General features: G+C 39.9%; 1 protein-coding gene across 2 annotated transcripts in view; it reads right to left on the reverse strand.

The window, feature by feature from the left end:
• Positions 1-1,280: 1,280 nt before the first annotated feature.
• Positions 1,281-15,538, reverse strand: part of LOC124612755 (serine/arginine repetitive matrix protein 1-like) — a 478,871-nt gene continuing 464,613 nt past the window's right edge. The window contains exons 6-7 of one of the 2 annotated variants that reach the window (XM_047141148.1): positions 10,048-10,338; positions 1,281-1,716 (exon numbers count right to left, since the gene is read on the reverse strand). In XM_047141148.1, coding sequence (XP_046997104.1) covers positions 1,423-1,716; positions 10,048-10,338 — 585 coding nt within the window. In that variant the 3' untranslated portion in view covers positions 1,281-1,422. Of the gene's footprint in view, positions 1,717-10,047; positions 10,342-15,538 lie in introns of both variants that reach the window. The other variant, XM_047141147.1, reaches the window with a different exon arrangement.

The raw sequence follows: 15,538 nt of genomic DNA on the forward strand, positions 1-15,538 counted from the left end.
TTTTGACTTTTATGTTTTGCATACCATATTAGCTTTTAAGTTTACTGGCATGATCAGAATTGGTATTAGTTCTTCACATCCATACACTAAGCACAATTTTGTGCAAGTATATTATTCGTTAACCTCCATATTTACCATACATATTTATCTTTCTCTGTGAATATTAAATTAATCAGATAACTTATTTAAAATTACAGTAATATTCACTGTGGTTCTTATAAACATATACTCATGAAATACATCACCTCAAAACTCTTTCTAAAAGTAGCTGAGATCATTTAAAAAAATAAAATGACTTCGTAATTCAAAGTTGGCAATACTTTGAAATCATTGTGAGAATTTTGTCGAAGCTAGTTTTCATGGTCGAAATAATCATTATGGCACACACATGTTAATTTCACAATCACATTCAAGCTTTAAGCTACTATTACACTTGTCTCAGGTGTATTTTGGTGAGGGTATAGAACAAGGATTTTCATTTTATTACTGGTATTGCCACAGTTGCTTTCGATGAATATCAGGTGTGATACAGTAAATTATTTCTGAAATCATTCTTTCACTCTACATATAGTGAAGAAAAAATAATTAAGTAATTGACCACATTTTAGATTAAACTGCAATAAAGTACAGAGTGAGGACAGTGGCTACTGAATAGACAAGAAAATTTTTTACATATCGAAGACAAAGCAACTATTTGGTTGGTGTGTGTTTAGATTATGGTCCTAAATCACAGTCATACTCTGACTATGGAACAAGAGTCATCTAGCACATTTATTGTGGCTGCTTAGTAATGGTTGCACCCCTGCCAAGGTCTAGTCTGCAGTCTAAGGTTCCTAACTACATATTTAACATGTCAATTACCACCTGTAGATCTGAACATAATTTAACCACAGTATGAATAACTGCATGAATTTTTACAAAAAGGACATTATCTCATATAAATATGACATGTTAGACCAGAAAATGACAAGAAAATATGACAGTTTGAAGAGTCTAAGTTCACAGTCCTTTATATTAAATGTAGCTACAAAACTATGGGCCTATAATCAAACATTTTAATGAAAATATGATTTTACATTATTGGAGGTAATTATTATGTAGGAGCTATATCAGTATGAATCTTATACTGATGTAATTTTGCAGAGCTTGTATTTGTCATTTGTTTTAGTTAATGGATTTACCTGTAGATATTTCTGAATTCTGTTGCTTGAGTGTGTGAAACATTCAGTTTTAATCTAATAAGAATTCCTGCAACAATTTTGACATGTCTGGTCAAAAAAAAAGTATTTTCATACACCTAATCAAAATTTTTAGCTAATTATTAACAAAAGAATAAATTATGTTTTACAGATGTACTTGTTATTGAATTGCAGCCTTTTAATATTTTAGTACAGATAAGTTTACATGAGCTTTTAATGACATTTATCGACGCCGTGCCCCGACCTTCCCTGCACTGGTTCTAGCAGCAGGTGCAGGTTTCTTATTATGCTGCATGTTGGCACATCGGGGGATGTGCCGTTCAGCAGCAGCCTCATTAAACCGCCGCTGGCAGTGAGGGCACTGGATGTAGTCAGATGTGTCAAGTGGTGGTGGTGGAGGCAAATCTGACAGCTTCCCTCCAGCTGCCAAATGTGCCTTCATCTCCTTTGCTGCACGAATTGTTGCAATGAATTCCTCATGCTTTTTTCTCCAGTCTGGCTTTTTTGCTTGAGTTTCCTGAAAGAGAGGCATTTCCAAGTTGTTGTAGTCTAAGTAATTTATCATTTATCTGAATGAACCACACTTAAAAGTAAATAGAAAGAAAAGAGCAACCATAGCAAATGTTCAGTTAAGTCATAAGGCCCGTCCACACGCAACGATTTGTCTGCGCAAATGTCTGCGCACATCACATCTGCGCAGACAGATCGTTGCGTGTGAACAGAAGATTTGCACCAACCTGAGGTGTGTGCAAACCTGGAAGTTGGAGTTGGAGGTTTGAGCGAAACCTCTCAAATCTGTCGGTTCAAACCACATCTGCGCAGACAAGTTGGAGCGTGTGGACAGGAGATCGTCGCAAATCTGGCGCGAAACAGCTGTTTGCTCAGTCTAGTGTTTGTATTTGTGTGCACAGGGCATTAAAATGGCTGATACTCGTCAGTGTTCTCGAGAGTTTGTAAGTGAATTCATTGAAATATACAGAAACCACCCATGTTTGTGGAAGATTAAAAGTAAAGAATATAGTGACCGAGACAAAAAGACAGCAGCATACAATGCTCTAATTGAAAAATTGCGGGCAGTTGGCGCCTCGGCAAACAGAGAAACGGTAATAAAAAAATAATTTCGTTGCGAACTGGCGAAATTATTTGCGGATGGATGTCGAAACTTATAATTATCTCTTAAAGCATGTAACCCCTCATATTATGAGAAAAATACTTGTATGAGAAGGGAAATTTCTCCTCATGAACGCCTGGCAGTAACATTAAGATTCCTAGCAACAGGAAGGAGCTACAATGATTTGGAATTTTCGTCTGCAATATCGAAACAAGCATTGAGTGAAATAATACCCAACACATGTGAAGCTATTTACGCTTTCCTGAAAGATGAGTTCATGAAGGCAAGTCAAGTAAATTAGTCTGTCAGCGAACTGTTTACCGAAAAGAGTTATCCAAAGTTCAGAAATCTAGAAGATCTGGTGTAGGAGCAGATCAAGTATACCAGCCAACGTTATGGTATTTTGATCCATTTGGCTTTCTTAGTGATCAAGAAACGCCAAGACCAAGCAGGAGTACAATTGAAGATGAAATTGGAGTGCCAATGTGCGAGGAAATGGAACACGAGATTATGTAAAACAAAACAGGTTCGCCCTGCAACTCTCGCAGTAAATTTACGTGACAAAACTGCTTTCGCTTTAGCAGCCACTGTCTGCACCATTTTGACCGCTTTCTCTGTTTCCTGCGGTTGGTCTGAATGTTTTTTGCAACACAAGTTGCGAACACAGACCACAACAGAACTTCCTCCATTTCTATTTTTCAAAATAACTGAATTAAATTTTGACGTTTTCAGGGAGCGTAGTCGCTTGCCACTGATATTTCTTTTCTACACCAACAGATGGCGGGCGAGTAGTAGATTGGGGTTTGTGTGGTGTGAACACACCACATTTGCAGCGATCTTTCGCATGTACAGACATCTGCGCCGATGTCTGCGCAGACAGATCGTTGCGTGTGGACCGGGCTATATTGAAGGGGTTAGTCATACTAAAAGTTCATCTAATGGGAGCAGGTAAGACAGTGGCACAAGAAGAATGCATTAAAAGTCCATCCTGTTTGCAAAACATTTGGAGGAGGGATGGTTATAAGGTAACAAAAAAGAAAATTTAAAAAAAAATTAGCATATATACAGGGTAGCAAGAAGCAATGTAGTGCAACACATGGGCAGAAGAGGATGGTTAAAATGTAGGAGTGGTTTACAAAATTCAGAACGTCAACAATAAAGAAAGTGTAGTAAGAGAACACTATTTGGAGATGGGATGGTGTGGAGGGAGCAGAAGATAAGAATTGTGACAAGAAACCCTCACTTGTGAACTCCCAAAGCACTGTGAAAACTGATACAAGACTTTTCACTGACACAAAAAAGGGAAACCCCCCATCACACCCCCTCATATTTAGTAGTGAGATTGCCCAGTAGATAGCCCTTAAAAAACTGAACCGAGATCAAGCATTAAAACAGGAAGAATGTGTGCTGAACTGTGAAGAAGAAGCAAAATAGAAACAGAGAATGGTCCACGCTCAAGATATGCAACCTTAAGGGAATAACAAGAACTAGGGCATTGTGGTTGTGTGGTCACTGTGTTGAACTACAAAGCCGGAGATCTGAACATGAATCTCCTTCATGCCCCCCTTTTCCATGTGATCATTGACATATCTGTTCACTGTGTTCAAATTTGTGTGAGTAATGATGTAATGTCCATTTGGAACACCAAGGTGTAACAAAGGGACCTCCAAAAGTATTTACCTCATATTTGTTCTACACAGGTACCACATGTTACGACTCATGTGTTCTGTTTTGGATGTTTTGACTCTTAAATCCCTTTGTTGTAACGTAGTTCACACCCGTTTATGTGTTGTTTTCATTTCTGTGAGAGGTCTTGCCTGCTCTCACTTTTCATTACATTTACGTGCAGTGCTAATATATTCTTACCATATGACTCATATTCTATAATCAATTGACTATTGCCAAGATTACAGAAGGAGAGCAGATATGTCAATGACTGAGTGGACAATTCATAAATTTGTGAGGAAAGGGGGTGGGGAGGGGGGGGGGGGGGGGGAGGCATGAATTGGATTTGAACACGGATCTCCCAGTTTGCAGTCCAACACCATGACCACACAACCATGATGACATGGTTCTTGCTATTCTCTCAATGTTGCATATCTTGAGCTTGGACCATTCACTGTATTTTTCTTCTTTTTTCATCATTCAGTACACATTCTTCATGTTTTCATGCTTGATCTGTGTTCAGTTTTTCAGGGCTATCTGCTGGGCCTTTCACCACTAAATCTGAGGGGGTGCAATGGGGAGTTTCCCTTTTAAGTATTCAGGCCATCAACGAAGTGTTGCACAACAAGGTAAACATTTGGAGTTTTAGAATATACAAAAGTAAACCATGACAATAAGAAGCTCAGACAAGAAGAGAATCTTTAGAAATGTGGTGCTATGGAAGAATGGTGAAGATCAAATGATTAGACTGAATAACTAATGATGATATACTGAACTGAATTTGAGAGAAAAGAAATTTATGGCACAGCTTTTCTAAAAGAAGAAATTGGTTGACAGGGTATATCCTGAGGCATCAAGGAATTGTGTTGGATAATGACAGGAATTGTGGGGAGTACAAATTGTAGAGGGAGATCAAGGCCTGACTGCAGTAAGCAAGCAGAAATGGATTTAGGTTGCAATTTAGTCTTGTACGTGTTAAGAGGTCTGCGAAGGATAAATTGCAGTGGAAGGCTATTCTTTGGAATGAAAACTATAAAAACGACAAATTGATTTTTTCAGTAGTTCAAAGATATTTTATTTTGCAAGAAATTCTACTTTGAATCCTCAACGCTCTGGAGACCAAGACTGAGCATAGCTCAGACCACAACTCTGTGTTAAAGAGACCGTGTTGGAGTAAAGGTCGAGCTATGTTGTCTTGACGCACGGGTTACCTAATGCTCGAAAACTGGACTAATTTCATATGAGAATGATGTAGGGACATCTTGCTACCTGTCTCTTGACTGATGCTGCCATCTGTTGTCAATTTCTACAGCTATTTTGAAAGAAACATTAGTGAATGTAACAGCTGCTGTTGCGAATGGCTGAGCCAATATCATTGGATTTCATGTGTGTACTTGGTTTTTCAGTTTACTGTAATTCTGCTCCAAATGCATCACATTTGGTTGAGCAAGAAAGAAAGTCAGGAAGCTCAAGAGTAGGAAACTGCTCGACAGCTGATATTGCACTTTTATCTTGGGAAAATAATTATACTTTCTGTTATTATTTTAAAATTTGTAATCTATCAAAGCACTAAAGTAAATATGAAAAATAAATCTTGAAGATTTGTCCTTTTTATTATGTATGTCTCTTGAAGATACATCCATTACATATGTCCCAATAATTATTTAAAGAACAGGATAAATGGCTGATTTCCTGGGTTCATTAGTCTTCTAATCGGCTGGTCTCCGAAATGTTAATCCTGCCCACTTCCATAAAACTTGTATGAAGTGCGTCCTATAATATTTAACCAATTTTGCATACAATTTTATTTAAATTAGAGATCTGAAAGAAAGATGCGTGTCAAAAGTAACCTTTTTTCTCTGGTGTGTTGGGTCAAGTATAGAAGACACCAGTACTTTGTGCACGACATTGACAAAAAGTTCACTATAATTTAATAGTTATTGTACCAGACTCAACATTGTTCTCAGTTGGATTTTCATGAATGAGCTTCTTTTACACCCCAAAAACAAAATGATCTGCAGTGTCAAGAAATTTAAGAAAGCATATTGACATGCAAGATGGGTTGTCTGAAAGTGTTTGCCTGAAAGGAATGAGGTAAACTAAGCATTGTGTGATAAGATCATTCGATTCATTATTCAGATAAGTTTCTCTGCTCATTCACATTATTCACAGAAGTTTGGTGTATGACATATCAATTCCTATATATTTTTGGTTGTAGAATCAAAATTGAAACTTAGAAATGTGGTATCATGTAAAGCTTGAGATATTTAAAATTCCATTTCATTTTAACCCTTAAGTAAATTCTGTAATTCTATTTTTTATTTATGTAAAGTATAAAAACTGTCACTAGAAAGTGTTTGTTGCATTATGAAGTGTCAGTTTTAAAAAGAGTCCTTAGGTGAAAATTGAATTCTTTCGCCAGAGCATTCTGAAGCAACAATGGCATTTTGTATTGAAAGCTGAATTCAGTGGCTAAGAAAGAAAAATGTGAAAGCGTGTTTTTGGTACTGGAGGCCATGACATTTAAAGATTTGCTGTGATATAAAAGCTGTTATGTTACATACAGGTTTACAGGCTAGTTTCACAAAATCCTATTGTTTTCTATGCTTGCTGGACAGGTGATACATCAAAATCAGTTTTAATGCCAAGATATAGCATATGAGAAAATGGAGTCATACTGCCTCCACTTCATATTAAGTAAGACCCGACAAAGTTAAAAAAAGACTGAAGTTTTCAAATATTTCGAAGAACATGTTTAATGTTGTTGTTTTGTAAAACCTGAGTTGTTGTTAACATAATAGTAATGATTGTTAGGTTAGGACCAACTGTACCCAACTGAATAAAGGCAATCCTTGTTCCATTAACATGGTGAAGTTTGTGTCCTATGCTGAAAAATGTGTGTAATGCTAAAGGTAGAAAAACAGTTTTATCGCTAGTACAGCAAGAGCACATATAGAATAATATCTCTCACACGATCACTGATAAAGCCTTAAAAAATGAGATGGAATGTGTCTAGCAAAATAAATACACAAATAAATTGCCTTTATTCAGCTGAGAGTTCTAATCTAAAAATCATTAATATAACATTTTCAAAGAAGCTTTTCCCAAAATCAGCTAGGACATGTTGAAAGAAGATGTGCTTACTAGACCACAAATCAGAAAAACTTTTGAGAGGTGAGACCTTCAATGCTAAACTCATGGATGTTGAGTTATATGTTTGAACTTATTTCAGAGCCTCTGTTCATTGCTTTCTGGGCAAGACTATGTTTCTACAGAGACTGATCTGTTGGTAGTGCAGCTGATGTGGCATGGACTCAACAAGTCATTGGAAGCCCCCACTGCCTTCACAGCCATCCATAATCACTAAAGTGTTGCCGGTGCAGGATTTTGTGCATGAAATGACCCCTCTATTATGTCTCATAAAAGTTCAATGGGATTCTTGGCAGGTGATCTGGGTGGCCAAGTCATTCACTTTAATTGCCCAGGCTGTTCTTCAAACTAGTCATGAACAATTTCAGCCTGGTGACATAGTGTACTGTCACTCATAAAAATTCCATCGTTGTTTGGGAACATGAAGTCCTTGAGTGACTGCAAATTGTCTCCAGGTAGCTGAACATATTCATTTCCAGTCAAAGGTTGGTTCAGTTGGACCAGAAGGTCAAGCCCAGGCCCATTCCATGTAAACAAGCCCACACCATTATGGAACCACCACCAGCTTGCACAGTGCCTTGTTGACAACTTGGGTCCTTGTCTTCATGGGGGTCTGCACCACACTTCATCCATACCATCAGCTTGTACCAACTGAAATAAGGATTCATCTGACCAGGGCACGGTTTACCAGTCGTCAAGTGTCCGACCTATAAGGTCACGAGCCCAGGAGAGGTGCTGCAGGCGATGTCATGCTGTTAGCAAAGGCACCCGAGATGGTTGCCTGCTGCCATAGCCTATTAACACCAAATTTCTCCACACTGGCCTAATGGATACATTAGTCTTAAGCCCCACAGTTATTTCTGTGGTTACTTCATGCAGTGTTGTTTGTCTGTTGGCACTTACAACTCTCTGCAAATGCCACTGATCTCAGTTGTTTAGTGAAGACTGTTGCCTACTGCATAGTATGTGGTGAGAAGTAATGCCTTAAATGCACCCTCTTGACACCGTGGATCTCTGAATACGAATTCCATAATGATTTCAGAAATGGAATGTCTCATACACCTGCCTCCAACTACCATTCCGCATTCGAAGTCTTAATTCCAGTTGTGCAGTCATAATCACTTCGGTAACCTTTTCACATGTATCACCTGAAGACAAATAACAGCTCCACCACTGCACTACCCTCTTACTCTTTGTGTAAATGGTGCTACCACCAACTATATATATGCATATAGCTGTTGCAGGACTTCTGTCACCATAATGTAAATGGGGTGTAGAATTTCTGTAAAATAAACTTTCTACATTTGCACACAGATTTTTTTCGTGCAAACCTTTGTAGCTGTTAGCAATCAACTGAGTTAAAGCTTCAAGCAAACATTCTTACTGTGGAACATTAGAATTTCTTGTTTAGAGAGACTGATGAGATACCTTACGAAAGAAAAGCATCCTCATACCATTTCAGCAAATAAAGTGACATGAAAATGGATTTTAAATATTTTTCAATGTAGTACTCGGATAAAAAGTTCTCAGTTAATGTGTTGCAACAATTTAACCGAGATTTTTTAATCAAAATGAATCAATTTTGTAATGTGGTATCATTTCTTTTATGATTATTGTTTTGATGAAAAAGTAATATGATTATTTTGATATTTGAAGCAAATGTTTGATTAATGTTACAGTGAGGTGAGAAAACTCATGAGACAGTTATAGGCACTTCCACAGGACAGGCAGTAGTACTGCATGCTCAATGTATAAATGGGCAGTGCATTAGTGGAGCTGTCATTTGTACTGAGGTGAGTTTTTCAACGTGACTATGGCCGCATGATGAAAATTAAGGAATGGTAGTTGGAGCTAGACACATAAGACATTCTAGTTTGGAAATTGTTAGGGAATTCAATATTTTGAGATCCACTGGTGAGTGTGCTGTGAACACCAAATTTCAGGCATTACCTCTCACCACAGACAATGCACTGGCTGATGTCCTCCACTTAATGACCGAGAGAACCGGCGTTTTCTTAGAGTGTGGGGCATATGACAAACCTTCTGCTAGCATAGTGCAATGAAATTTGGCATTAACGGGTTACGGCAGCAGACGGCTGATGCAAGTGCTTTGCCAAGGGCACGACATTGCCTGCAGTGCCTCTCCTAGACTCTTGACATATCGATTGGGCTCTAGATGACTGGAAAACCGTGGCCCAGTCAGATGAGTCCCGATTTCAGTTGGTAAGAGCTAATAGTAGGGTTTGAGAGTGGTGCAGACCTCACAAAAACCGTAGACTCAAGTTGTGAAGAGGGTACTGAGCAAACTAGTGGTGGCTCCTTAATGTTCTTTACATGAAATGGACCAAGTCCTCTAATCAAACTGAGCCAATTGTTGGCTGGAAGGGGTTACCTTCAGCTACCTGGAGACTATTTACAGGGATTCGTGGAGTACACATTCCCAAACTACAATGTTATGTCACCGGGCTACAATTATCTTGATCGGTTTGAAGAACATTCCAGACAGTTCGAGTGAACAACCAAATCACCTGACACGAATCCCGTCGAACATTTGCGGGGACATAATTGAGAGGTCAGTTTGTGCTCAAAATCTCAGACGTGCAACACTTTCGCAATTACGAATGGCTGCAGAGGCGGCACGGCTCGACATTTCTGCAGGCACTTCTGACGACTTGTCGAGTCTGGGCCCCGTCGAGTTGCAGCACCGTGTCGCGGAAAATGAGGTCAGACACGATGTTAGGATGTTTCGGTTTTATTGATATTCACTACATATTGAAAATAAAATCAGTAAGAGTTTATTATTGTTTTGTATCTCAGAAATGCGACGTGGTAGAGAAAATCTCGTAGCCTCTCTGAATTCGACATCTGAAAATTAGGGAAATCCACCCACTTAGAAGTCTGATTCAGAAAAACGTTAGTTACCTTCTTTGCTGGCGGGCCCTTGAGCAGCATCTTCCTGACGAAAGTCTCTGCCTCGGTGCCCTTGACGCGCTGCTTGACCGGGTCGAACACCTTGCGCTTCTTGGTGGTGGTGCGCCGGCAAATCTCCTCGTGCTTGGCGACACGGTCCGTGGCGAAGTGGCGGCCGCAGTTAGAGCACGCGACCAGGTCGTCCCGCGGCGGCGCCGACGCCACGGCGCGGAGGGACCCGCCGCCGCGCTGGCGGCCGCTGCCCGACGACGACGAGGCGGCCGACGGCGTCGGCGTCGGAGGCTTCTGCCGGCACGACGAACAGGCCACTAGTCATTCGCGCAGGCTTTATTGTTCGAGCAAAGTCGGAATTTTCTGGAAACTGACATCTATAAACGTGTGTTTGCACGGTGGTCACTTCGTTAGTATTAGGTTGGCGCATAAGTTCGCAGCGATTTTGTACTGCATGTTGCTATGGGCTTATTTATCGATTGTCCTTTTTTGTACTTCATAGTTGCTATTTGAATTTGCATATTGTCTCTTAGAGATAGTGAGTTGAGCTAGAAAATGGAGTGCCAAATGGAGAAATCGGAACATTTCCGACATATTCTTCTGTTTGAGTCCAGTAGAGGGGTGACAGCAGCGGAGACAGCCGGAAAGATTTGTGCAGTGTGTAGCAATAATGCCATTCGACAGAGCACGACAGCAGAATGGTTTTCTCGTTTTAAGGACTCTCCACGTTCAGGAAGATCTACTGGGATTGATGAAGATCCTTTACATGTATTAATCCACAATGATCAACGCCATTGTACTCGAGAGCTGGCAAATGTGATGAACTGTGATCATTCCACCATCGTGCGACATTTGCATGCAGTGGGCAAGATTAAAAAAATCAAGTATATGGGTACCGCAAGCTCCAAGCCAAAATCACAAAAATCTCCGAGTGGCCAAATGCGCATCTCAGACTGCTCGTCATCAATTGGCTCGTGGAAAACACTGACCATTCCTATACCATATCGTTACTCATGACGAGAAATGGAGTCTTTATGCTAACTTGAGGAAAAGAAAAGAATGGCTGAGCCCAAACAAAGCAGCAACCCCCCATACAAATACCTGTGCGCATCTACAAAAAAATATATTATGTATCTGGTGGCACAGCGACGGTATGGTGCTTCCCCGAGATGTAGCCATCATTGCTGACATTTATTCTCAAAAACTGAGACGTCTTGCAGACCCAGTCCAAGAACAACGACCAGGAAGGCTGCATGAAGTCGCTGCAGCTTAGTCGCATTCAAAACACTTATACCAATGTTTACCAGAGGCAGTTCACCCATAGCACATGCTTGCTACGGGTCTCGTGTTGCCAGGAGCCTTGCATGGTACTGCCTATTTTTTCTGGGGGAACATTAAACCTAAGCAGTTTTAATTTGTATACAATATGTGCGCACAATTGTGCAGTGATCTTTGAAGCACTGGAAACAATAGCCACTCACATGAACTTGCATATTTTCGAGCGTTTAAAGAATGCATTCGGAACAATTTTATTGTATCAAACCACATTTCACATATTACAAACTGACTCTAGAGTTTATTTACATATTCTGTTCCACCATAATCTGCTGTGCATTATTACGAACTTGTGCCAAAATATTGCCATTACAGATTTTTTGCGTTACACTGTTAATGGACTTAGTCTCAAAATGTTTCTTGATATGTCCTCGCGCCATACTGCCACTCAGTGAAACAGTCTCACAGCCAACATACTGTCGAAGTCTGTCAGATTTTCGTTTCAATTACAGATGATAATATTGCTCACGCTGTACTGTTTTTGTGGTCCTGTTTCATGTCCTTTTCATAAATTCTGAGTTCAGACCGAGTGTCTTTACGGTGACTTTGTTGGTGAGACTTATTACAGGTAAACGGCGAGTTTTCTTATATGTAAGAAAGTAATAAGAGTCAATGTGACGTGTACTTTTAGTGTCTTCTGTGTTGATCATATTGCTCAGAGAACGGTTCAAAATTGATTGTGCATAAAATCTGTTACTGCTGAATTTAGTAAAATAAAATGTCGTTAGGCTATCCATTCATTCATACACACTATCAGTTCACGTGACATGTTCCCTGGTTATCTGCAACAGGTTTCTTAAACACGTTATAATGATATTACATAAGTATTTGTGATACTATGTTTAGATGGTTCAAATGGCTCTGAGCAATATGCGACTTAACTTCTTAGGTCATCAGTCGCCTAGAACTTAGAACTAATTAAACCTAACTAACCTAAGGACATCACACACATCCATGCCCGAGGCAGTATTCGAACCTACGACCGTAGCGGTCGCTCGGTTCCAGACTGCAGCGCCTAGAACCTCACGGCCACTCCGGCCGGCACTATGTTTAGAAATTTATGACATTTCAGCTTTGTATACTATACTATACTATACTACTACTACTACTAATAATAATAATAATAATAATAATAATAATAATACATGAAAAAGGTATAATGACTGGAAGAAAAGATAAGAAATTCCAGCAATTATACGCAAATATAAAGTACAAGTATACTGTGTGTACCTCCTAAGAAGCGTTAGGCGCATTTTCTCCCATATTTCGGCAAATATTTACAACTTTGTTTTTGCAGTGAGTGGTTGGAATCAGTCCAAACAAATACTGCTCATCATGTCTTTCGTGCGACGCACTGTGTCAACGGAAAGCGTCTTGTTTGTTTCCCTTTGCAAAAAGATGTTTAAAAACCGGAATTTTAAGTGTCAATAAAGCGGTCCCAGATTAGTCTAGTGTTATATTCGTTTTATGTTATGTATTAACGGGGACAGTGAAACACGAAGAATAACCAGTACTCTGTTAGCGACAGCACCGCCATGCAGCAGCGCTGCTCAGTGGCTGCTGGACTACTGGTTATTGTTGGTATTTTACTGTCGCTGTTCATACACATCGATAAAACGAATATTGCACTAGACTAAACTGGGTCTGCTCAATCGAATGGACACTTAAAATTTCGTTTAAAAAAAATCTTTTTGTAATAGGAAACAAAACGATGCTTTACGTTGAATCTGGGTGTCGCGTGAAAGATTTGATGAGCAGGATTTGTTTGGACTGATTCCAACCACTCACTGCAAAAACAAAGTTGCCGAAATATAAGAGAACATGCGCTTGACGACGCTTAGGAGGGACACGCGGTATACACACATCTTTATCATTTCTCAATAGAATTCTAACTCTAACCGTATTATACGTCAGATCCGTTCGGGTCTCAGTAAAACTCTAGCCACAGCACGCTCTGTGCGTGATAACAATTTCAATTTCCACGTGAAGTCCTATGCTTTTGTGGGACTCCGTAGGACTCGAGACACCGCCTCGCATGTTGGTTACCAGTTATTTAGTTATATGGTCTACAGCATGAACGAAATTTATGAAGTAAATAGGACTTATTGCGTCTTTTAAGTCTCTCTACAGTAAAAATAAACAACATCTATACGAACTAAAAAACGTAATATAAGATATAAAAGCCTGCTCAGCGTATGTTCTTAATATATTAGGCAATAATAGTTGTTCTTACTGTTATCTGAAAATGTGACTACAGTAACTTTTGAGGTGCTTGACGCTTTAGCTGTATGCATTCTTATGCCCAGAACCTTGGAAGTTCCCTGTCGTATTTTTGTTTAGAATATTTCTAGTTGCCCAGGAATCAGGGTTTCTTGATACAAGTCCATCTACAGCGATGTTGCCCCCGCTATCACTGTTTAGAAAACTATGTAGTACAATATCAGGTGAACAGATTTCTACATTCGCATCTGATTGAGGTTTGCCTATTCTATGCAGCCAGCCGGGGTATGGTCCACATCCAATTATGAGATGGATAATGCCTCTACTTGGGCTCATACAATGCAGTTTCTTCCTTTCTCGAATGTCATCGAACAATTGATACATACGACGTCAGTGCCTTGTCCCAGGTCCTCTGCCATGTATTGGTTCTGCAGGTCCTAAGTAGTTGGATTCCCCAGTGATCTGCCTTACTTGTCAAGGTCCACTTTCCGCAACCAGTAGCACGTAGCTCTGTAGCTGATGATTATTTTTGCAAAATATGTTCGCAAAATTACTAAAAGTGCTACTATTGGTGTTATACCAAGGGCTCCCGTAAGTCTTGGTTGCATGCTTTCCTGCATACGTCTTAGGTTTGGTTTCAAACGATGATAGCGTAGCGCAGCTGCTGGGCCCACACCCAACAATGCCACAAAGATGACAATATGATACAGTTTCATTGCTGAGAAAGATAATTACTAAGCCACAGCCCCAAGCCGGGTCAGCTCGTGCACGGTTTTGCAGTCTTTCTCGATGACTTTACTGAGATGAGCTGAGAAATTTCGTTTTTCCGTCTAGGTTCGATCCTAAAACACATGAGTTCTGTGGATATAATTTGCTGCTAATTTGAGAGTAGCAGCAAAAAAGCTTTCTTGTGGGCAGCTGTTTTGAGTTCTTCGTTAACGCACCATAGCTGCAACCGTGATAGAACTCTTGATTTTGCCTCCGGTTTTGCCCAACTACTAGAACGTCGTCCGCATCGCTACGACACTATCTACATGAGAAGTAGTCAACCTTTTTTTACCTGCAGCTCGTTTTAGCTTCTCCGTTAGCAGTAAAATTTTCTAACCGCTCAATCCTTTCTAATAAGGGGAAATCCCCGTTGCACCCCATCAGATTTAATGGTAAGATGGCCCGGTGGATATCCCGTCAGAAACTGAACATAGATCAAGCATGGAAACAAGGAGGCGGTGTACTGAACTGTGAAAAAAAAAGCAAACAGAAACAATGAACCGTCAAGCTCAAGATGTGCAACATCGAACGAAAATGAGTAGCCATGGCGCCGTGGTTATGTGATTAGGCTATTGGACTGCAAAGTGGGAGATCCAGGTTCCGATCTCCTTCGTGAACCATATATATATTCACAACATTATTAACTGTCCGTCCGGTTATTGACTTATCTGTTCGCTATGTCCAATTTTGTGTCGTGGTGTAACGTCCGTTTGCAACAGCGACGTGTATCGAAGGGACCTCCATGCGTACGTACCTCCTATTTGTACTACACAAGTACCCCATGTTATGACACTTAACGTTCCGTTTTGAAAGTTTTGACTCTTGAATTGCTTTGTTGTAATATAGTTCACACCCGTTTATTTGTTGTTCGCATCTCGCCTGCTCTCACTATTCATCACATTTACTTGCGACGATAATACACTCTTACGACTTGACTCATTCTATAACGAATATATAGTATGACAACTGTAAAGACTACTATTGCCAGGATAATTTGTAGAAATAAAAAAATATAATAATTCATTACACCTTCTTCCAGTTTTCATTCTTGATCTGTGTTCAGTTTTTGTCGTACTATCCACTTACCATTAAATTTGCGGGGTGTGTGTGTGTGGGGGGGGGGGGGGGGGCGATGGGGGAATTTCCCTTGCAAGTAAAGGTGATTTAG

This window comes from Schistocerca americana, chromosome 4 (genome assembly GCF_021461395.2).
Source record: "Schistocerca americana isolate TAMUIC-IGC-003095 chromosome 4, iqSchAmer2.1, whole genome shotgun sequence".
NCBI lineage: Eukaryota > Metazoa > Arthropoda > Insecta > Orthoptera > Acrididae > Schistocerca > Schistocerca americana.